Genomic DNA, 25,483 nt, shown 5'->3' with positions numbered 1-25,483 from the left:
TGTAAATTAAAGAAACACCTTAATCCGTTCCTCCTTTAATCTTCAATCAAAAGGAAGAGGAAAAGGAATTTAAAATGTATAAGAAATTAAGGCTTAAAATTATTCTTTTATTCCTCATTTGACAAGAACAAAAAGCCAGCAGTAGTATATGTGGTTCTTAAACTTTTCTGAGCCACAGATCACTTTTGATATTCTGGTGAAAACTATGTACTCTCACCCTAGAAAAATGCATACACACATACACGTAGAAAAATATTACATGTAATTTCAGCTTCATACATTCTCTGAAGCCCAGGTTAAGAACCTTAAGAATAAGTGAAAAGTTTCTTACATACTTAGGTAATGTTCACCATCCTAGGCTGTGATAGTAAACCAGTTGTCAGTGATATATAATCAACGTATAAACCTATTAGTGGATGGATCTAGAGACTGTCATACAGAGTGAAGTAAGTCAGAAAGAGAAAAGCAAATATCGTATATTAATGCATATATGTGGAACCTAGAAAAACCTAGACACAGATGTGGAGGACAAACATATGTACACCGAGAGGGGAAAGTGTGGGGGTGGTGGTGGGATGAATTGTGAGACTGGGATTGACATGTATACACTAATATGTATAAAATGGATAACTAATAAGAACCTGCTGTATAAAAAATAAACTAAATTAAATTTTTAAAAAGTGGATGGAGAACTTAGAACTCCCATGAGTTGTCAAAAAAAATCTATTAGTGATATAATATGTTTTCATTATCTTTTGTAAGCAAACTGGGACATAGGACTTTCTAATTTGGCTGCCCTCATTCTTGACAAGTTTCACACGTTTATCTTCTGTAAGTATGTAAATAAGTTACCACCCATAAGTAGTAACTTATTCAGATAAGACAAAATCATTCTACTTGATCTATTAACTAGAAGTAATCAAAGCTTCTGGATTCCATTTTCTAGATTTATCACTTACTGGCCATGGGATCCTTAGTTTTCTGTCTTACTTCACTATTTGTAAACAAAGAATGTAACCACTAAGTTCACCTAGAAAAAGTGAGCCATGAATACATGAAGTTTTTAGACATATGAACCAAAAGTATTAAGCTACAGTCATCATATTATATACACAGCCCATTTTTTCATATATATGGCATTTCTAATTAAGTGAGGCTTTCAATTTTAACACTGTCTTTTAAATATATTGATTTATTTTCCCCAGCTTTATGGAAAGGAAGGATTATGTACTAAGAAAACGTAAGCAAGTGATATTTAAAAACTTGTATAATAGAAAATGTAACTATTTTCTAAATAACCAGTTCAAAATAAAGCCTTCAATATACTAGAAAAATATTATTTTTAATATTTTATTGTGAAATAGAGGCAGCTATGTGTGTGTTAAGATAATCTTAAAAGAAATATAATAATCACATTGCTAAACATTAGTAGATTCACATTTTTATATTACATTCCTGCTTAAATGGGAAAAAAAGCTCATCATACTATTATGAACCTAGTATATATGTTTTTCTACTCAACATTCAAATAAATAAAAATTTCCTCTATTCTAAAATAATCACATTACACAACCACATATTTTTAAAAACTAGATCTCATTCTGGTTTTCTACTGCCACTAACAGTAGGTATTTCATGGTCAGTCTCTTTTTTAGGATCTACCATATTTTTATATCTTTCCCCACGATGTCTTTCCAGGTATGGTCCCCAGTTAGAAGCTGGTCTGCAGCAGCTTACAATGCGCTGAAAAGCAAAGAAAAAAAATGAAAATTTTAGAGTGTTAAGTCTCCTTGCTAACCAAAATGAAATAAGAACCATAGAAAAGTAAAAAAAGATCATCTAAATTCTTAATATACTGTCTACCAAAAAAAATGATACTCAAATGTAACCAATTGTTAACAGAATTGTATTAACTACAAAGCCAAAATAATTGAGTATGTAAATGATTTCAAAAGAAAGTGTTTCGTGAACCCATTCAAGCAACAATATCACTTCATATACTTTCACTGAATTCTCAGACATTTCTATCCTGGCCTTAGGGTGAGGGTTAAGTGAGGATCTAAACCAGGTATGCCTGGGAAGTTTCAATAACCAAAGAAAGGGTCAAACCATTGATCTAGATCCACAAAGCACTCACCTAGATCTTGAACCCAATCTGCCTGCTGAGCCTACCTTGTCATTGTCCTATTGAGATGTCATAATCAACTCCCCTGGGCCTCCATGGAAGAGGGATAATTCAGGGTCTAGACTGAGTTCAAGAAATTTACCAGAGTTTTTCCAGTTTTAACATGCTATTACAGTATGTATTATAACCAGATGAAGTTTTAAAGGTGAAAATTATAGATATAAAGGAAAAAGGTCATTTGCTTTGTGTCATCTCAGTAGAACTCAGTACGGGTATAGATACCATAACTTTTAAAGTATAAATAATATTAACATGCTTACTTGAAGGATGGTTCCTTCAGCTTGAATTAATTTTGTAATAGCCATAATTGGAATCCAAATAATACAGAAAATAATCATACACCAGCCTAGAGCAACTCCCCAGTCAGGGTATGGAATTTTGCCATAATCAGGTCTATGAAATTGTACCAATGACCAGATCAAGATTGCCTGCGAAAGTAAAATATGAAAAGAAAATGGTAAAGATTAAACTTTATTGCACTAATGATTTCATTTGCACTAAGTATTAGCAATTTGATTCCATTCCTTAGAAATAACTTATCAAAAGCAATTAAAATGAAAATACATTCAAGCCAACTAAGATAATCAGGTAACTAGCCAGAAGATAAAATACTAAATGAACGAATCTAAATAACTTGTATTTGGCTCTGAATAGATTCTTCCAAAATTAGCACTTCCATATACTTATAAAAGATACAAATACTTGTACAACATGTATTTCAATAAAATACTGAAATACAACATTTATTTCACTTATAATAGCATGGTTTTATTCTGTTCTATAAGCTAGCCAGCATATCAATCAATTCAATGAGAATGTAAAGTACACTTTAGTGAACATGCTTTGCACCTTGCTTAGCAGTTGTTTCTATTATTTTCCACTACACAGAGCACCCCTTACTCCACACCCAAAACACACACGCATTCACACATTGGTACATAATTACCAAAGCACCCTTCACTTTCTTATTGAGAAAAAAACAAGCTCAATATATGTTTGGGCAAAACAGTGACTCTTCAAGATGAAAACTAAGGCCAAGTTTTTTAAAAAGTATTTTAAAAACAACCTACTAGAATGTTGCAGCATTAAAACTAATTATTTAGAAATCTGTAAAGCAAACAAAACAAAATGAGCAAAAACTAAAAGATCATCTAGTAGTTCCTCTAAATTTACCTGTCTTGAATTTTATAGATATTCAAGTTTAATTTTAGAATTAAATAGATTAATTTCTTTCATTTCATTACAGTAATTTAAGTTTATTTCACAATTACCATAATTTTACGTAACTACAAGAGAATGGCTGAGGGATAGTGGAATCTAATATATATGACTTTATACAAAATAGATGATAATGTATATCATTTAATATCTAATACTTTTGCATTTTAAAGTAAATCCAGTTGTCAAACCTAGTAATCAGTGAAAATTAGCTGGCTAAAAAGTCTAGTTAGATTTTCTAAGTTGGTAAAGGGCTTATATTATCATGGAGACTTGTGGAGACTTGTGAAATAAGGAAAACAATATTTAGTAGCACTGTGAAAATCCCAACCGCTCACTACTTGAACCTGACCTTATAATGTTAAAAACACTCTCTAAAACAAATTCTAGATCAAATTATGTAATGGCCTTTTCTAGGAAAACCTTTGAAGCGTGGGGGCAGTGAGAACCAAAGCATCCTCTGTAAGGCTTTGCCACTGCCCCACCCCCACCATTATTTCTAGTCTATAGAAATTCTCTGTCCCATTAAGTGTTTATTTTGGCATTCAGCCTTTTACTGAGCTTTTATTTAAAGATATCATGTCTATATGTCATGTTTCTCCAAGAAGGCATCTTTTGCTTTCCCTCAGCTCCTAAATAGCACCAATTTTTAACATAAACTATTGCCTCTATTGACACACATGAGTTTCTTTTAGTAATTTCAGATACTAAACACTTCCCATAAAAAAATATGCATTAACAACTGAGTGTTGTTTCTTAGCAATTAGTATATTTAGATTGAATTCCTTGAAGGCAGAGACTGGGTCTTAAGCACAGAGGTTAAGAACATTGTAGATGGCTCAGCATATTTTTTAGGGAATGAGCAAATGACTGGTTTTTAAAAATTTAGCCTATTGATAATTTTTAAGTATCTAGGACCTTTAAGTCTATAGGAGCCTGGTTATTTTCTCAAATGGTAACTGTTTAAGCCTATGGCCTCAAAAATTATACTACAAAGAAAGGCATTGTAATTTAGGCAACTTGGAGGCGCCAGTCATGAAGTAAAAGTTGAAAATCATTACTTTATGACATTAATTTGCCTTACTGTATTCAGTGTGAATAATTCAAGTTTACCTTAAAAGTGTTTAAATATATATATTATTGATACCAAATTCATGGCATGTTAATACTTACCATCAAAACCATAGGCGTAATGACAAACCAACAAGCTCTCCACCATAGCCAGAATATCCACCTTTTTGTTCCAATCATCATTTCTATATCTTCAATGAATCTGTTGCCTCCTAAAAACAACAAGGAGTGCATTCAGCCCTTATTTATACTTTCATGCATTAATCATTGTGGCCCCAAGTTATCTTTCCATGTCTAAACATTTTCCAATATTACAGCAATGAAGCATATATATACCTTTAACTACATTTTATTCATAATAAATTTTTGTCCAGTATATTATACTTAGCTATTACAGTAAACATAATAAGAAGGAATCAAACTAAGTCATTTTAGTAAAATGTGTAGATAATTCTATAGTCACTGTTTACCATAAATCCACATGATTCCCATTAGTTCCAGTATAGCTGCAATCAAAATGCCCCATCCAGCAGAGAAGTGGTCAATCAGATGAACCCAGTAAATTCCAGCCTACCAAAAAAATCAGTTACTTTTAAGTATATTTTTAATTATTTCTATGATTGATGAGGTACTCAAATTGAATCTACTAATTTGATTTTAACATATGCTCCTTGGTTTCACCTCTGCCAAAATGCGAAAAGGAATGTTTTCAAATGTAAACACAAACGTGGCTTTAAATATCTCAAACAGGATGTACCTTTTATTCTATACTGAGTCACTGTTAAAAAATAAGCATTTAGAATAGTTGATTATCAAAATGATATGCAGTGTGTGCTCTGTAGTAGCTGACAAGAAATACAGCCTATGTTTAAAGTATATAACTTTATTGTAATTGGGGAAATTGTCCATTATTGGGCTTTTTCCCCCTCTGCCAAATATACTTACTATTGAAATTGTGTTATAATGGGGAAAAAATCTGGGCTAAAACTCAGAAAATCTTGATGCAAGTCAGACTTGGACTTGTCACTAAACATCCTCTTAAACCTTGGCTTCCTCATTTAGATTATAAAGTACATTCCAACTAATATTTTGTCTATGAAAAAATACTGTAGTATACCTGAGTCACACACACGAGGCCAAGGAGAAACAAAACCAAGCAGCAACCGGAAGTTATGAGAACCCTCATTTTCTTCATCGCTTTGGGAAATAAATCTTGAATCGTTGTTGTAATCGTTTCTTCAGAAGGGAAAAAATGACATGTCAACTCATTTGCCAATAATTTTAATCACAGAAATCAACTTCTATTAATCAAATTTACAAATATGTGTTGAGAATATATGCTGGGCCCTACTTCTTACTTTTAAAAATCCATGGGGTCCTTTCTCTCGGCAGTGACTACTCATCAGTTCTGATAAGAATCAAATGGAGCCCTATTTGTTGTTTTTAGTCTGTTTTATAAGGCTTTTCATTGGTAGCAATTATAAGGTATCAGGTTCCCGAGGGCTGAAGTAGTGTGAAAGAGGGTTATAGGGAAGGAAGAATTCTAGTAGAACTTTTAAATAAGGTAAATATTTGAATAAATAACATGGAGACAGAAAGGCCTTCTAGGTTTAAGAAATAAATGTGTTTGTGAAACAGGGTACTGGCTAAAAGTAGAAGGATATATGAGTAAAAGGATTAAGAAACATATTCGAGATTTTTGGAGGGCTTTGAAAGTCAACTAGAGGAAGCTGGACCTTATCCTGTAAACTATTTAAATGGTTTATGTAAGAGCACGATATGATGAAATTCAGAATTTTTAGGTGGGTACCCTAGGGAAAATCCCTATGTGTACACAGAACCATGTGCAAGAATAGTCATTGCAGCAGTGTGTGTAATTTTTAAAAATTGGAAATAATCCAAATGCCCATCATTATGGCAACAGATTGTGAATTAATTAGTGCTATATGTCTATGTATCAACATGGATTCATAACACATATGAAAAACAACTGTCAGAATGATATGTATGCTATGAAACTTCACATTTATGTGAAATTTTTAAAATTTATATGTTATTTATGGATACATATAAAATGTATACAAACATGGTCTGACTAACATACATAATCCATGGTGACGGTTGCTTCTAAGAAGGAAGAAATGTGAATTGTATTAGACAGAGAAACACAGGGGACTTCAAATTTATCTATAACAGTTTAGTTTTCTAAAAAATATCTGAAGCAAATATAAAATATTAATCTCTGCTCCTTTGGGGTGTCTGATACATGAGTACTTTGTATTTTTCCATATTTAAAACTTAAGTTAAAAAGAACTTTCAGTAAGATGATTTTGAGAGTAAAAGCTAGAGGGGGGCAACAAGGGTAAGAAAAGGATGTTTTTAAGTAGAGGAAACATGAGTAAAATATAAGAGGGATATGTTAACATTGGGAGTATTTCTTACCAATGGAAGCAAACTGAGAGTCGAGACCCAAAGTCAAAAGCATGAAGAAAAATAATATGGACCAAAATGGCCCACCTGGGAGTAGAGCTAGAGCTTCTGGATAAGCAATGAATGCCAAATCAAAACCTAAGAAAATAAATGGCATTTTAATTTAAAATTAGTTGCCAAGAAAATTCACATATTTGAACATTTTCAAGATAAGATACTAGAGGGCTTCCCTGTTGGCGCAGTGGTTGAGAGTCCGCCTGCCGATGCAGGGGACACGGGTTCGTGCCCCATTCCGGCAAGATCCCACATGCCGCAGAGCGGCTGGGCTCGTGATCCATGGCCGCTGAGCCTGCGCGTCCGGAGCCTGTGCTCCGCAACGGCAGAGGCCACAGCAGTGAGGGGCCCGCAAGAGACATGTTCATGGAATTAACTTTTTAGTCTTTATGGAATTAACTTTTTAGTCTTTAACTCTCTTTCCAAATGTTTACCCCAAATCACTATATGTAGTGCCATTTAATTTATTTTTTTCACTGTACATTTCACAGCCGTGTAGTGCCATTTTATTTTTTTATTGAAGTATAGTTGATTTACAGTATTATGTTACTTTCAGATATACAGCATAGTGATTCAGTATTTTTTGCAGATTATACTCCATTATAGGTTATTACAAGGCAATGGGTGTAATTTTAGTGCCCTTTTAATTATTATATGGATACCTGCAAAATTGTATGGAATGAAACTATAAATTGAATCTTATTTTCTATTTGTTTTTTTTGTTTTTATTTTTTACTTATTTTAAACATTTTATCAGGAAGGCACATTTTTTCTTTTTATACAGCAGGTTCTTATTAGTCATCAATTTTATACACATCAGTGTATACATGTCAATCCCAATCACTCAATTCATTCTATTTGATGTATGTTACCTTTAGAGACGCTTTATAAAAAAATTTCAGTCATGCTATATGATACTTAGTTTTAAGTATTTTAAGTTTCTCCAACCTCCCAGAGGACTGGCCTAGGAGTCAGGAGAATTAGCTTCTAGCCTAGGCTCTGTCACTTCCTAATGATTCGATCTTCTGCAAGACATAACATTTCTGTGCATCAATCCACTCCTCTGTAAATGAGGAGCTGGATACTAGATGATCTCCAAAGTCCTTTCTAGTCCTAACATTCTGTTCTCATTCATCGATCTCTCCATCAAATGATACTAACCATAAATAGAAATTTAATAAGAAAGTCCTACTTAAAAGAACCCTAGAATTCTGTTCCTGAGAATCTTTAGCCAGATAATTAAGCATCCCTAGTTAATGTCTTTAAAGTTAGGAAGTTCACTAATCAGATTCCTTTAAAGCTGGACACAGCTGTATACTCAAAGTCAGTTGTGTTTCTATCTGTATGACATTTGTGCGTTTTAAAAATTCAGACCTAATAGTGTAATTTTACATGGATTAATTTTTATATAGTCTCTCATATATTCATGTATACATATTAACACACACATGTATATATATGTATGTGTATATAGATATACATACACACAGATGAAGATAATGCATGTAAAGTGCATAGCATGATGCCTGATACTTGCAATTGTGCAGTAAGTAGTTCCTATTAAGGATTAAACAAAATTCGGAAAAAATATTCTTAAACAAGTGTTCTGTAATGTACTGTTGTTTCTCAGATCATCTAAGAATTATTAACTCATTAAAACAACCAAGTTATATAAGATGAAATGAGAAAGAAAACACAATACCCTAAATCTTGAGTGCTTTAATTGCTATAAAATATATCAGTGTTTCTTAAATGAGCTATATTGACTTAATCAAAGTTAATAATATATAGCATTACATACCTGATTTTACAACTTGAGAGACTTCCTTTCCAGATATATGAGCCATGTGTCCCAATATAGAAAAAATAGCAAATCCAGCAAACACACTAGTGAGGCAATTTGCCAAACAAATTACAATGGCATCTAAGAAGCAGTTGTTATTGAACTTATTGTAAGATGACAGAGCAACTAAACCACCCCAAGCCACTGACAAGGAATAAAATATCTGTGTGGCAGCATCTTTCCAAACCTACAAGGAAAATAATATTTAAAAACACACTCTTAATTTTTCATTTATATAAAATATTTCATATATACAAATGAATAAATATTCATACAAGAACAAAATAAATACCCAAGTACCCACTACTCAGCTTAAGAAATAAAATGTTACTAGTCTATTTTTTTTTTTTATAAATTCCAGGGACTTAATGTTTTTTTTTTTTTTTGAAGATGTTGGGGGTAGGAGTTTATTAATTAATTTTTTTTTTTTGCTGTGTTGGGTCTTCGTTTCTCTGCGAGGGCTTTCTCTAGTTGTGGCAAACGGGGGCCACTCTTCATCTCGATGCGCGGGTCTCTCACTATCACAGCCTCTCGTTGCAGAGCACAGGCTCCAGACGCGCAGGCTCAGTAGTTGTGGCTCATGGGCCTAGTCGCTCTGTGGCATGTGGGATCCTCCCAGACCAGGGCTCGAACCCGTGTCCCCTGCATTAGCAGGCAGATTCTCAACCACTGTGCCACCAGGGAAGCCCTGTTACTAGTCTATTAAAGCCTCCCTGTGCCCCTTCCTGATCATATCACTCTTCCAACCTCAGTGGTAACTGCTATCCTGACTTCTGTGTTTATCATTTCTTCAATGTTCTTTATATTTTTACTAACCTAAACAATATGGCATTTAGCTTTACATGTTTCTGAGTTTATAGAAAAGTTTTCTTAAAGCATGTAAACTTATACAACCTGCTTTTTCCATTCAGTAGTGTATGAGATTTATCCATTATCAATTTGAACCATATAAAATTTCAATTTTATAAGTCAAAAATGAAAGAATATAGGCAAATTCATATGGTTCAATTAAATGTATGTAGTTCTGAACATTTTTTTCCACTGCTGTATTGCCCCACTAAATATTGCCAAATTATGCTCCAAAGTAGTTGTATCACTTTGCACTCCCACCAGCTGGTATGAGAGTTCCCATTCCCCTACATCCTTGCCAACACTGGTCAGAATTTTTAATACTGTCCCAACTAGTGGCTGTGAAATGAGTTTTGATAACCCTAAGTACTTTATAAGGTTTAGCATGTTTTTATGTGTATATATTCCATAGTCTTTTCCTGTGAAATTCCTGTTCATATTTTTTGCCAATTTTTTGTTTGGGTTATTCGCCTTACTTGATCTCGAGGAATTCTTTATGTAGTTCGGATTCTAATCCTTTATCTGTTATATATGTTAGTTTTTTTCTCCCAATTTGTGGCTTATATTTTTCACCTCTTAACATTGTGTCCTTTGATGAACCAAAGATTTTGTTTTAATGTAGCTGAAGGTATTCATCTTTGCTTTTATGTATTGTTCTTGATTTCTCTGACTTAAAAAAAGAATCCTTAGCCCAAGGTCATAAAGCTACTATCCTATATTTTCTTCTAAAAGACTTAAAGTTTTGCTTATATCCTTAAGTTTTCAGTTCACCTGAAATTGATACTATGCATATTAAATTAGGAATCCCAACACATTGCTTTCTTTCTTTTTTTTTTTTTTTTGCCCGTGCCGTGTGGCATGCGGCATGTGGGATGTGGGATCTTAGTTCCCTGACCAGGGATCAAACCCGTGTCCCCTGCATTGGGAGCGTGGAGTCTTATCCGCTGGACCACCAGGGAAGTCCCTCAACACATTGTTTTCTAAATGGAATATCAATTATCCGAAGATAATTGATATTATCAATTATGTCCAAAGATAATTGATATTTTCAATTATATCAATTGGATAGTCAATCCCTTTCCCACTCACCTGCATCCCCACTTCTGCCACATATCAAGTTCCATATGTTCATGAATCTGTTTCCGAGATTACTATTCTGTGCCACAGGTCTGTATATCTATACCTAGGCTAACACCACATTATTTTTATACCTATAGCATTATAATATTGTTTCATATCTGGTAAGACAAGTCTTCCTCACTTCTTCAGAAACACCTTGCTTTTTTGCCTTTTCTCCTTTGCATAAATTTTAGAATAAATTTTCAAGTTCCATGGAAACTGTGCTGGGAATTTGATTGGAATTCTATTTACTCCACATATCAACTTGGGGACAATAAGAACATTAATTCTTAACAAGGGTGGTACTAGGCAGTTTTTGAAGAATGATGATACATTTAGGCATCCCCTCAATCATCCAGTACCCTCATTCCATGTTTTGATTAGAGCCCCACGTGGCTGGCCTCATCTCTCCATCTAATTCGACCCCTTTATCATTCCCCCTTTCACGATCTACCCCTCCTATGTCTCTGCTAAAGGACAATAATAAATCTTAGAAACTAACCTAGGTAAATCCATTTTAATAGTAAAATTCTGTAGATATAACATTACCCCAAAGAAAAATCTAATTGTGAAGACTTCACATAATAGGGCTGGCATATATGTAGGCAAAAGTGTGGTTTTAGTCCTTCTGAAAACAGGACTGGTCAGTGGAAGGCAGGCCGTATAACATGGTGACTAACAGTTCTTGCTCTGGAGTCAAAAAGAATGAAGCCTAAATCCAGTACGTCTCACTTTCATTGAATTTGATTTATTTAACATCTTCAAGCCTGTTTCATCATCTATAAAATGGAGATGATGATGATGCTAATAATAGTAGTAATAATTATGTGTCCTAGGAAGGATGTGAGAATTAAATGAGATAACATATGTAAAGCAATTAGTAGGATACTCAGTGATAGCTATTATTGTTTTTATGGAAAAGAAACATAAATTGATACTCGGTTTCTTTTGTGGAAGTTAAAAACAATAATTTTCTCCTTGAAAGATATGTAATCTATTTCCAATTTCAATTGAAATAAAGTTGTTAGGAGTGAAATAAATACTAGGTCTTCAGAATACAGCTTGATGTTAGATTATTATTACATCTTATTTCTGACATGATTTTGTTATATATAAGTGAAATATATATATAATATATATACTGGCAGGAAGCCAGTAGGAAGTAAAATGGATGGATAAATAGATGGATAGATAGACAGCTAGATCATGGTTATTTCCCTTATATATAACAAAATCATGTGAGAAAAAAATGCTCTGTTATTTCTTAGGCAGTTGTACATATTAAGAAATGAACAACATGTTTATGTTGGTCTCTCAGCTGCTTTGACTTGATACATTATGTATGCATATGTGAGTTGGGGGAAGGAGGCTGGAGGTCGTGTGGCAGGTCTGGGTTGTGTCAGAATGCTACTGCATACCATGATGTACCTAGGCTGCAAATAAAAGTGAAATATAGTTCCAAACATAGTTATAATCTCTATATCTACCCATCTCATAGCTATATACAAGATTATTAGTTGAGTGATTAGGAAACCTTAATTCAAGATGCAAAAGCAGGCTATGTAAATTTAATTAAGTGTGACTCTTCCTGGGTCTCAACTTCATCACTGTAAAATGACGGAGTTAGTAAAATAGTCACTGGAGACCCCTCTAGCTATAAATTTCTATGGTTCTCTACTCTCCTAGAGATATCAGTAGAGTTCAAATACTTAAAGAAAAGGAAAAAATATATACTTATGATTGCATGTTTAGAGTATGGATTGGAGCAGAATAAAAAGCATCTAAGAAAAAATTCTCATTGCCAGCAAACCCAAAGAAGGCATGAGGGTAGTGTTTGTGTTGGGGAGAGGAGGTAGGATGATTAAACTGTATGTTTCATAAGGAGCTTTAGGCTTAGCTCGGATGTTTTAAAGACAATAGAGACACCGAAACACAGACCAGTATAAAATAGTCATATAAAATTTTCAGGATAGTTTCACGGAGCTATAAAGCCCAGGTGATCTGAGGCTTGTAAAAGCCACTTAAAGGAATATCAAAGGGGCTTTTCAACTGTGCTCCAAGTTATGAGGTTTAAAGAAAATGGAGGGTCCACTTCTTAGGGAAAATGTTGCATCTACAATACAGTATTATATAACAGCAATAATTAAAATACTTGTGTGCTCATATTTATATAATGGTTTACCATTTCAAAGAACATTAACATATTTTATCTTGTGTAATAACCTAACAGAGGGAAGATGATGAGTCCCAACTTCCATTTTATTTGCTTCTCATCCATTACCAAAAATGGTCTTCTAGTTGGAAAGAGATTAACAGACAAGATTAAAAGATATGAGGCCCAAGGTAAATGAAGAAATCAACACAGGGGCCTACAGACACATCAAACTATGTTAATCTCCAACACATAAACAATAAAATTTCATAGTTCTAAAATAATTTAGGGTTTTATGGTTAATTATTGAGTGAAAATTGGACACACAGAAGGTAACTGAAGGCCAGAGATTGACCTCTCAATTTTCAAAAAGGTAAAGGATGGATTTCCATTACTAAAAACTGATAAATTTGACTTGCTTACCAGTACTATTCTACAACAGATAATTAAATATCCGGATTGTGAGTATTTAGAAAGTCACAATTGCTGGAAATTAGCATGAGTTCCACAAAGAATACCATAGCAAACTAAAACTAATATCCATTTTGGCTAACAGTACTAATATGGTAGATATTATAGTGTTTCTTGATTTTAATGTAATACCGTGGGGTTTTACCTGACCAGAAGCTTAATGTGTTCCAAGAATGTGACATGACTACTAAAACAGTGAAAGTGTTATTAGCCTGTATCAATAGAAGCATAGTATATAGAGTACACTTACTGACAATGCTGTCTGCAGTCAAAATTGTAAAAGATTTTATGTACCTATGATACACACAGCCATTGTCTGGAGATAGACTAATATTAAAAGGGGTTACCAATTCATATTCATGGTACATATTTATGTGTCTGGTACAAGTAACAGTTTTGTTTATGGAATGCTTCATCCATTTCAAATTTATGTTTTAAGTTCATAATATTAACTTTTGATATTAACTTTTGAAGACAATTAAAATTTATATTAGAACTTTAAACCATCAGCTATAATCTTTAAACCTACTACGAGTTTATCTGATAAGTCACATAGCCCTAGTCATCAATTTGCGGGTATTCATGCATGAAATATTCTTTTTCAGATTAATAAGCCCCAAATCCTTTTGGTCAAATAGAATCAGTTTGAATAAAATGACTTTGAAAATCCTATTGCTAAAAATGATTGTCTCACTTCCAATAAGAGAGCATTAGTGTCATGTTAAATAGTTAAATCAGACATCCTAGGGGACGGAAACGCTAATAAACTTAAGTACATATTCTTTTGCAAGCTACTATGTTATGACACTCAATGGCAATCAAAGATTTTCAATATTGGCTTTTAAGTTTTACCTCCTCAGATAATTTGAAATCCAAATTGTCTTACCTCAGCTTCCCTAAGTTTTGTAAAATTTGACTGTGCTCCAATATAGTATGAAATGCCTTTTGATGCGCCATCCAGAGTTGCCCCTCGGATCAGCAGGATTAGCAAGACAACATAGGGGAAAATAGCTGTAAAATATACCACCTACCACGAAGAACAACCAAAAGTTAATGTTATCTCTTTAAATCATGGTGTACAATTATATACAAATAAAGTTATTAGCCAGTTGAAATTAGTAAAATAAAGTATCAAAGATTTCATTAGATTATTAATGTCTGATAATACTAATACCAATGTTGGCATAATTTTCTCTTCCTGTTCTCACCACTCTCAAATGATCCACTTTCAAAACACTCTGATGTATGAAGCAATATTTACCAGGTTTGTGTTGTAAATACACAATACATTAGCAATGGTAACTTGGAATCTAGATCGAGCGCTTTCCTAAATGTATCCTAATAAATGTCTGAGGGGACTGAATAGCACCTCTTGGTAAATTACTGCATTGATGTGGGAAGGGAAATGATTTTAAACCCTGCATGATACTCAATCCCCAAGGAGAAGGAAAATCTCCTAGTAGGTGTCCAAATTCCATGAAAGTTGATTAAGTGAATACTGGACACTTGCTATTATTATCCTTAAAGCTACCATTAAGAGAGTTTGATAGCACACATATATACGTGTGAACTGCTTGTGTCCTAGATAATACATGGTTCCAGATGAGCAGACTGCCTTTGAGGCTGGCTTTTCATTAATGTGGATGATTTCTTTGGTCCATAGATGTCGTATGTTTGATAATATGTCCAAGGAGATGATTTAAACAAGTCATCCAGAGACCAATAAAAATTAATTGCGTGGGTAAATGGCTTTTAATGGATTCTTTCGATATTAACATCAAAAAGGAACCAAAGGTTTCAAAAATGTGAAATTGCAACATTATTTTGGAAAGTTTCCACTGACTTTGTGATGTTCACTGTATTTTTGTGATCTAACAGCATGTCTCATTACAATGTAACATTAAGTGACTGTGCTAGGTATTGTACCAGAACACAAAGATAGTATCCACAGTTATTCCTGTCCTCTGTCTTTAAGGAAATTTCAGTCTAGTAGTTACAAACACATACACATTTACTTTTCTGAGTACTGTACAACTGCTCACAGAGAAAATTTCATACTGTTCTCAGAAATTGCCACAATGCTCTCTGAAGGTTTAAAAGATAAAACAATGAAGTGGGAAATGTTTTTCAGAAGAGGACTCTGCTGAGACAAGGTTCTGAGTCAATTTTGGCAAGCTTTAAGAGAACAATGGAATAGTTTTTATCCTTCTCTCTCTAACAAGGGGAATCCTGACACTGTTACCCTATACAACATATATAACAAGGATCTAAACCTTCCAAACCAAACATTGCAATATATAATTCCATTCAAGATGCTTCTTTATTATAGTAGGACAGAAATACTCCCAAGCCTCAGAATGCTGTATCAGCTAGAAGGGCCCAAGTTTAGAGAAGTTTCACACATGTAGTACTAATTTTTGCTTGTTTTCTTTTATTTTTAATAATAGCAGTGTTCTTATGTATTTTCTTAGAGCGAGGCTGCCTACTTAGAAAGCTTTTCACACATTTGAATGTTCCCATCATAGAAAAAACATGCATTTGGTAATACCTGGCATTGAACTACAATGAAATCGGAAAACAGCTACATCACTGTCTAATGTGTTTTCTAAATTACCTTCCCAGAAGACTTGATTCCTTTAAATAGTGCTGTTCCAACTATGAGCCAGGCCAGAAGAAGACAAAGTGCTAAATACCACACAATGACTCCAGGCTCATCCAATCCACTTGACCGTCGGAGCGCCACTTTACTGAAAACACATAAGCCCTTTGATGAACACACAATCACTTGTCTTAATACACTGAATTTTTTAATATCTTTCATCCAGGGAGAAGCTTCATGAGTATTTTATTAATACATCACTGTTGTGTGACTCTTTTATTGATGTAGTTGTATGGAGGGGCAAAAATAGTTCAGTGAAAAATTAGGCTCTGAACTTTCTGGTCAACTGCAGCCAATCCAAAGTTCCAAACCCCAGAATAAAAGATCCACTCATTCCTTTAGCTATGATTTTCCCCTAATATTTCAAAGCTCCTGTATGGAAAGAAATTAACCTTACATCAGATTATTTCATTTTACTTATTACGGTATTTTTTCTCAAGTTCAAATGATGGAGAAAACATTTAAATTGTATTAAATATTTTCTTATTCATCATACTTGTAGTTATCAAACCTAAATGGTCCCATTATTTATACCTTTTTCAAAGGTATAATTCCATGATTTCCACTAGGGACATTTATGGATCTAGGATTTTAATTCTTAGCTTTATATTTGGAACATTTCAAGGTCCAAATTTTAAAAGGGTCACAAAAAGCAACAACATGGGGCTTCCCTGGTGGCGCAGTGGTTGAGAGTCTGCCTGCCAATGCAGGGGACACGGGTTCGAGCCCTAGTCTGGGAAGATCCCACATGCCGCGGAGCAACTAGGCCCGTGAGCCACAACTACTGAGCCTGCGCGTTTGGAGCCTGTGCTCCGCAACAAGAGAGGCCGCGATAGTGAGAGACCCGCGCACCGCGATGAAGAGTGGCCCCCGCTTGCCACAACTAGAGAAAGCCCTGGCACAGAAACAAAGACCCAACACAGCAAAAATAAATAAATAAGTTAATAAACTCCTACCCCCAACATCTTAAAAAAAAAAAAAAAAGAGCAACAACATGGAGCTGAGGAAGAGCTCATTACAGCAATAGTCAAAGAAGTTATGTAAGGGTAAAGGGTATGTATACAGTAAGGAGATTAAAGAGAGATCATTTAAAATTAATAAAAGCAAATATAACCCCAAACATCTATTTTTACCATATAATGACAATTATAAGCAAAATGGATAATGAAGAATCTCAGCCTTAAATAGCAATTTTCCCCCAATATTACTCATCACCCAACTGTTTATCATTAGAACTTGCTCATTATAGTCTAAAAGTTGCATATTTTTCCTTCAAAGCAATGCCCTAGCTTATAGCTAATAAGCACTGTATAAATCATCACTGACAACATTGTGCCCATTTAATAACTAACTTATAAACGACAATCTGTTAACTGTGAGCTAATTTTGCAGGCTACTACTACTCACACAGGCTAGGTAAACATTTGAGTCAAACGACGTATAATTTGCTCTGACTCCACCCCCCCCCTTTTTTTTCTACTTATATGAGTTAAGAAAGGAGCGGATCAATATTTTATTGTTATAAAAAATTTTAATAACATCCGTTTAAGATGTAGATAATTTACTGTACTCACTTCCAATATTGTTCACTGGGAAGCTGCCCTGGCTGATAAACTTCACTTCCATTGATGCAGGTAAAATTGTTGGCGTCTAACCAGCTTTTATTCACTTGGAAGATTTCACCTAGCTTTATACTCACATTACAATGTGTCACTAAAAATTAGAAAAAAGAATACATACACAGACACATACTTAGTTTTAGAAGAGTACTTACCTGGAAAAAAAAAAAGCTTTAATGATGAAATATTTAAAGTACTGTCTAAATTGTTACTTGGTGAAGGTGGAGTAGAAATCTTACAAATGGAATAAGCCATGCACATTCAGCATCTTAAATCCTCTCTACTACTAAGCTGGGGGTGAGTATGAAAATATCTGCCTTTTTAAATTGTGGTTATATTTATAGTAATAACAGCTATAGAGTAACAATCATTTCAGTTGGGACTTAGTGCTCTAAGGAACTTTTCATATGTGGACTTATTTAACTTATATAGATAAATGACACCTTTAAATTCCTAAGAAGTGTTAAATCTTTATCACTTTATCCTCCAATATACACAGGCAATCCCAGTGGTAATAGTCTACAATACTGATGCTACATTGTCCCAAAGATTAGCAACACTCAACCATCAACTGAAACACTACTACTATCATAAATAGTGCTTTTCTCTCTTACCACTTTCCCATTTTCTTCCTTTTCTTGCTGCCCACAACTTAGGCCTGCAAGAAGTACTCCAAGTAGTGGTTTAGCCTTACTGGGTGCCCTCAGAAATTAACATATTGCATTAATCAATTTTCAGGTTATACATGCTTTATTCTGCTTTTATCAATAACCTATGTTTCACTTAAAATTGAACCTAAATTGGTTAGAAAATGATTTACCCCTTTAATCTTCTTAGAAAATATAAAAGAATGATGCAGAGTTAATAATATTTTTTAAATAAATAAATGAATTTTACCTATAGGCGATCTGCTACAGGTTTTATCTGCCCAATAAGAACAGTTTTTCCATGGTAGTTCACGTTGAAAAGAAGCAAACATGTAGTAAAGACTATAGGCAATTATGACATTATAATAGATTGTCACAAAAATGGATATCAGGACCATTGTAATCCCCACACCTGGAAAACAGAACAATTAAAATAAAAAACAAGTGAAATTTGTTTTCCTAATTCGTAAAGCTGCATCTCAATTTCCACAAAATCTATTTTAAAATGAGAAAACTGTTTCAAACAATGTTTTCTATCTCTTTTTTTTTTTTTTTTTTTTGATGGGGGAGACAGTACTACTGTCTGAGTAGCTTTCTTCTCAAAATTATTTTGATGATTGACTTTCTGAGACAGTTTTTTAGTTGATCAGAAAAAGGTTCTAAGATCAAAGACCTGTATTAAGCCATCGAATTCACATAAGGGAAAACCATGTTCATTATTATTTCTTATTAAGTCTGTAAATTCTGGTCAGAGTGGATACTATTAAAAAAAACAAACTATTCAAAGCTCATATCCTATCGACTCGCTGACCAATACTTCCCTCTTCATCTACAAACCAACATTTAAAAAAAATCTTTATTATAATTGCTTTACAGTAGTGTATTATTTTCTGCTTTATAACAAAGTGAATCAACTATACATATACATATATCCCCATATTTCCTCCCTCTTGCGTCTCCCTCCCACCCCTCTAGGTGGTCACAAAGCACGGAGCTGATCTCCCTGTGCTATGTGGCTGCTTCCCACTAGCTAGCTATTTTACGTAAACTGGGACCAAGTGAGAGAGTGGTATGGACATATATAAACCAACATTTTGACAAGTAGAAGATAAATCCTCTGAATGAATGTCCTAAAAGGAGAGTGTACAGCATTTCTACAAGTGCATGTAAAGAAAATTCAATAACTCAGTAACCATCCAAATTTAAACTTCTGAAATTTCTTTAGCTCAGTGGTTTCAAAATACAGCAAGCATACTGAATGTAACTCCTATGTTAAGACTAGCTTTTGAGGTAGCTTCCTTAATATTCCAGCACTATATTCTATCCACCTCGCTATAAATATATTTTTGATGTTACACTGAAGCCTTTACGAGTAGTTTTCAGCAGCTAGCACATACCAAAATGATATCTAATCTTCAAACAGAAAGGCTATTGGATGTTTAATAACAATCAAAGCATTAAAAAAAAACTTTCCTAGTGTCCTATTCCATTAGGAATGTTCAAGAACAAATAGTGACCTGCCCTTCAACTTTTCTGCCAAGATAATTCAAAAGATGAAAACAGGAAAATAATGACACCTTAACAACTCTCTCATATCCTTCTTAACCCCTACCATACCTGCAGCCCAAGATAAAGAGAAATATAAAGTAACATTTGATTTCTAAATTCGAGAGTGTCAAATAGTCAGAAAAGCAATGTATGCCCTTTTGCCTTTAATATGAGGACAGCTATATGCAGGAATAGACCAATAAGGAAAACATTTTAATACCAACCTTGAAACAATGGTAGAATCCTCCAAACTGAAACTGGACCTAAGCTAGCAAATTGTCCCAGTGAGCACTCTAGGAAGAACAAAGGTAAACCAGCCAGTGCTAGCATAATCGCATAAGGTATCAAGAAGGCACCTAGAAAACACAACAAAAGAACCAAAGCAGTATTATATGCCCAAATCTGGATGGCACTTTGACAACTAGCACAACATTTTGAAAGCATTCTGATATAGTGGAGTCAGAGAGTACTGGGTTTAGGCTCCAAATTTACTACTGTCTGTGAGAAAATAGTTGATTCTCTAAATCTTGGATTCCTCATCCATGAAATGGGGATGCTAGTATTACCTAATGAGGTTGTTGTGATTATTAAAAACAATAGCCCGTAAAAAGCAATCCAGAGAAGTTGAATGATCACAGGCTTTGGAGTCAGGGAGCCCTAGCTTTATATCCTGGCTCCATCATATACCAGTTATGTGACCTGGGGCAGATTACCTAACCTCTTAACCTTGGGTTCCTCATAAATGGGAAGAACAATGCCAACTCATCAGTTTGTGGTAAGGGTTAAATCACAGAGCCTATGTGAAAACACTTGGCGAAATGGGCAGGCACATAGTATATTTTCAAAGTTAAGTTCCCTCCTTTCTCCTTAAAAAATAAACAGTTTTTAAGACTTAGGGTTCAAATGTTAAATGTGGTTCAAAGTGGAAGTTACTACAGCTAAGTTCAGTATTCTCCAAATAGTCATAAGGGTCTTCACTCAACGTTAATAAGAAATATTATTTTGGGTAGAAGAATCTGAACAATTGAGATGCATTCAGAATTAACTTTCAATTTCATAAGGACTAATTCTCCTACATTTACATTATTCAGGCCCATTTTTGGTTTTTGTTTTAAACCTTTTATTATTTTACTTTTTTTCTGCCCGCTTTTAGGGCATAATACTATTCATTAGAACTATGACCAGATTTTTGGTAGAGGCAGGGACAGAATATTAAGCTTACTGTTCAAGTATTCTAGAAGTCTTAACAAAGTTTAATTAAAAAATGTGGAGATAAGTGAATAAAAATAGCCTTTGGATTATGTACATTTCATACAGCCATGTTACATTTTTTTCCTCATATATTTTTCCTATTATGCTACTATAACATCATACCTGGGAATTACATTTTTTCTAACCCTAAAAATATATTCTACTAAAAATGGGAGACAACCGGGCTTCCCTGGTGGCGTAGTGGTTAAGAATCCTCCTGCCAGTGCAGGGGACACAGGTTTGAGCCCTGGTCCAGGAAGATACTACATGCCACAGAGCAACTAAGCCAGTGAGCCACAACTACTGAGCCTGAGCTCTAGAGCCTGCAAGTCACAACTACTGAGCCTGTGTGCCACAACTACTGAGCCCGCACGCCACAACTACTGAAGCCTGCATGCCTAGAGCCCGTGCTCCACAACAAAGAGAAGCCACCGCAATGAGAAGCCCACTCACCACGATGGAGAGTAGCCCCTGCTCGCCGCAACTAGAGAAAGCCCAAGCACAGCAACGAAGACCCAACACAGCCAAAAATTAATTAATTAATTTTTAAAAATTAGGAGACAATAAAGTACTTGTTACATACTAGTCACCAGAACATAGGGACAAATATGTTTTTATAGATGTTGCAATGTACATATCATCATTACTATGATTAATAGAAGTTTAATTCCTACCAATGATAAATATGAAGAAAAAGTAATACAAAATATCCCTGTTTAAACACAACAATAAGCAACGCTTTGCTAGCCCAGTGTAAGTAGGTTTTTAGACACACACAAAAAAGGATTTTCCTCAATGCTGTATAAGGCTTTTCACCCATTATATTATTTCATTATTAATAACAACCATAACTGGTAAATTATCAGTCCAGTATAGTGGTCACCAATTGTTAGTCCTGCTGACCTAGACCCTAAGGTAGTCTGATACTCCTCTTTCATAAACTGTTAAAAAGCTCCTACAGATAAAAATGACTCCAGATTTTAACAAGTCTTTCAAGCCTGACCATAATTTAAAATCTAATCTATTAACATTTGACAAATTTGAATTTCATGTTCCTCTTTTACCCTTGGGTAAAAGAGAAAGAAGCAATTGAGAGAGACTAGATCATCCATTACCCAAATGATGTGATCTTTAAAAACTGAGAGCCAATATGATACATTAATTTTTAGAGGAAGTGGTGAAAGAGGTAATAGCATACAATAAATAATGCCATTTTATTTCAGCTAAGTTTAAGAATTCTCTATTAAATCTAGTTTAATATAGTTCCTGGAAATTTATAGTAAGTACTGGGCCTATGTATGATGTCAACTCACAGGGAATTTCCTATTCTAAACTTGAACATAAGAAGTTGGAAAGGAGCCTGAATGCTTCTCTCCACTACACGGACCTTAGGACATAGACACCAAAAAGACGGTGATTCCTGAGTCATCTTCCAGCTCAAATTTATACCAAACCCATGATTAAACAATGTATGCTCTAGATAGGGTAATTTATGTCACCAACACTTAAAGTGTTTGATAAACAGAGCCCCTTTCTTAACTCTCTGAAGGCCAGTACGAATGTTTAATATAACCAATTAATAAGGAATATAAGATTGAAATATCACCATACAAAATCCTATTGTACCAAGAAGAATACTTATACTGACATCGTTTCACTGGTAACCAATTATGAAATATAAGGGGATGTCACCTCTACACTTCTAACAGAACCTGTAATTACAAGTAAATAAAATATGGTAAGTGAAAAGTGGTTTCAACATTACTAGAAGATTGTGCAATTCATTTTGTTTCCTTTTGTGTGTCACTTCAGACTTATTTTTTTCTCCTGTTCTAATGGAGTCTTCCTTAGTGATCTATGAGGTATAAACTGCATTATTTTGCAGAAATTAAACACCTAGCCTTGATCTACATTCTATTGCATTTTCAAAGGACCTTCTACATGATCAATCCAATTTAAAATACATGTAACTGAATATTGCAGCTTAAAGTACAAAACGTTTAATTACTTTTTAATCAACTCCTTCCACACTTAAATTTCCAAAATGTAATGCCTTATTTTATTTAAGCAAACAATTTATTTGAGCTTCTTATGAGAACGAGAATTCCCTGCCTTTTGCTTAGGTTCAGCTATAAATTAGGCAAAACACAACTTGAGTGTGAACAGATTATCATAGGAAGGTGTAAATTAAGAAGACGAAGTCATAGTTGACGATGACATGGGATTTCAGATCAGAAGCTCAGAAGTGCTAAATATACAACTTTTATCAAGTTTATATCTGAACATCTTGTGAAGCCAGCTTTCCAACGTGAGCTAGAAACTCATAGTCTAATAATAAAACGCAGTATGCTCATTTCCCATCCTCCCACTAACCCATATTATCATATAACTTTCCTCAGTTGTTATAATATCCTCAGAGGCCATAAAACACCGCACTTAAAACTGAAGAGGAAATAAATTGGGGGGGGGGAATACCTCCGCCATTGTTGTAGGTCAAATATGGGAATCTCCACACATTCCCCAATCCCACTGCATATCCAACCATAGATAAAATGTAATCAGATTTTTTGGACCAGTTGCCACGGTCCTGATTCTCATCATTTCCACCAACATGGAAATTCTCAGATGAAGCCGTCACTTTCTAGAAAAGGGAAAATATCAACAGCTTGGTTTTTTTTTTACTATTAAAAATTCCACAGACGCATAATTTCACAAAACCACAGAGTGACAGTGAGACAGAGACAGAGACAGAGAGGCAGAGAGAGATTGAGAGAATGAACCCTGAAAACCACAGCTAAGGAGGACACTTTCCAAGGCTGGGGAGATTTCTGAGGATGGCTGCTTTTACTTTACAACGTTTATCCCATGAAATGAAAAAAGCTCTGTAGGTGGATATTTTTACTACTTCTTCGGGTTAGATCATCCAAATTTTGGTGGAAAGGGTACATGTGGCACCCAGCATGATGGGCAAATGAAGGTGGGAAAATAAAATTTCAAATACAAAACTCTTAAAGATGAATTAGGTAAAATCAACGCTCTTGAAATCAGAGGAGATATTTGAGAAAAAGGATGAAATATAGTTTCTATTAAAAAAAATCATAGACTTTTTTTCATACTGGCTGGTAGTTTTGATGTTTGGAGTTGTCAGGGAAGTTTAACTTCTCTCCATATCCTGGAGAGTAAAATCAGTGCTTTTCTGAAAGCCACAAAATAATATTCAGAGACAAATTCTTCTGTCCCACCAGGTGGAGCAATGCTCGCTCCACTTCAGAGGACAGGGGAGAGTTCTTCAGGTCAGATAAGGACAATACATTTTCTCATTTCCCTCCCGCATATGGACACAGTCTGGAGAGGGACAGAAAACACAAGGTGGTGGGCACACCCAAGGCAGAGGATGAGGTGACCCTAAGACATCTAGCCACCAGAGTAAGAACTGTTCTATGTTTCCTCTACTCTATGGGGACATCTTGGGCACACGTGAAGGCAGTTGAACAGAAATGTGGAAAACAGGGAACAGCTGCAGAGAGCAAAATCTGAGACTTGCCTCCCCTTAAGTTTTCCCTTCCCAAGCCCTCCACACCACCCATAGCTCCCAGATTCCTACCTCCTTCCCTCTGCACTTGAAGAAGCTCGGGCACTTCAACTTGTCCATGGTTCACTGGCTCCCTGGGCTGCTCTGCCGGTCTCGCAGTCTGGCGGAGCTTGACTGGTGGCAGGTGCACACTCCCCCGTCGCTACCTGCCAGAGTGAGCCACCATGCCCAGGGGTGGGGCCATTTATGGAGGTAAGCTCTCTCCTCCCCCACCTGAGCACCCTGTCGTGTCAATTACTGGAAGGGACTAAAGTGAGGCTCCGGTTTTTCCCCTGGCAAGCTGGCATGTAGCAATCCCCTGCCCCGGGCCCCGGGAAAGGGCTGGGCTATGAGAGAACAGAGCAGTCAGAGCCGAGATGACTGACAGCCTTTGACTCAGAGCCGTGCAGGTGCCTTCGCAATCTTGCCTCCTTTCTGGGGTTCCCTGATTCCTCGTAACCTCCTCTCTTAGTCTGGTCTCTGTCCTGAGGCCAAGTGCTGATCTCCACCGGGGCTGGAGGTGGGGAGGGCATGGTCTGTGGGGTCCATTCCGTTCCCCAAGATTCTCCTGAACACACTGTACTGTCCTGGGCTCCGGGATTTCCCAAAGTTTTGCCACTCACTAGAAAGCACTTGATCCCCTGGGGCAAACACTGCTCCCAGAGGGAGAGCTCCTGAGCTGGGCACTTTGAAAAGTAGCCAGTTGAGATAAGATTACTCAGCTGGCTCTGCCTGAAAAGAGCAACTTTTGAGTCCATGTCTCGAGCACCTTTCTCAGCCTTCAGGACAACGTTGT

The 25,483-nt window shown here is 35.2% G+C and overlaps 1 protein-coding gene across 1 annotated transcript; it reads right to left on the bottom strand.

Moving 5' to 3' along the window:
• SLC6A14 (solute carrier family 6 member 14) lies at positions 1-24,850 on the bottom strand. The gene is made up of 14 exons (XM_033415469.2): positions 24,721-24,850; positions 23,592-23,757; positions 20,090-20,221; positions 18,568-18,729; positions 17,626-17,764; positions 16,007-16,139; positions 14,279-14,419; positions 8,760-8,988; positions 6,917-7,042; positions 5,592-5,710; positions 4,945-5,044; positions 4,577-4,686; positions 2,446-2,613; positions 1-1,743 (listed from the first exon to the last, which is right to left on the bottom strand). Exons 1-14 carry the CDS (start codon positions 24,766-24,768, stop codon positions 1,597-1,599), a joined length of 1,920 nt encoding a protein of 639 aa, XP_033271360.2. The 5' UTR covers positions 24,769-24,850; the 3' UTR covers positions 1-1,596.
• Between the last annotated feature and the right edge of the window lie 633 nt (positions 24,851-25,483).

Source organism: Orcinus orca, chromosome X (assembly GCF_937001465.1).
Source record: "Orcinus orca chromosome X, mOrcOrc1.1, whole genome shotgun sequence".
Taxonomy (NCBI): domain Eukaryota; kingdom Metazoa; phylum Chordata; class Mammalia; order Artiodactyla; family Delphinidae; genus Orcinus; species Orcinus orca.
This window is presented reverse-complemented; position numbering and strand designations above follow the sequence as displayed.

What these genes read in the sequence shown, in the direction of transcription:
- SLC6A14 (XM_033415469.2), bottom strand. Translation starts at nt 24,768, where the DNA reads ATGGACAAGTTGAAGTGCCCGAGCTTCTTCAAGTGCAGAGGGAAGGAG. An exon ending in TCAAGTGCAGAGGGAAGGAG is followed by an intron (nt 23,758 to 24,720) that starts GTAGGAATCTGG and finishes TCCCTTTTCTAG; the next exon opens with AAAGTGACGGCTTCATCTGA. An exon ending in CTGAAGGAACCATCCTTCAA is followed by an intron (nt 1,744 to 2,445) that starts GTAAGCATGTTA and finishes TTTGCTTTTCAG; the next exon opens with CGCATTGTAAGCTGCTGCAG.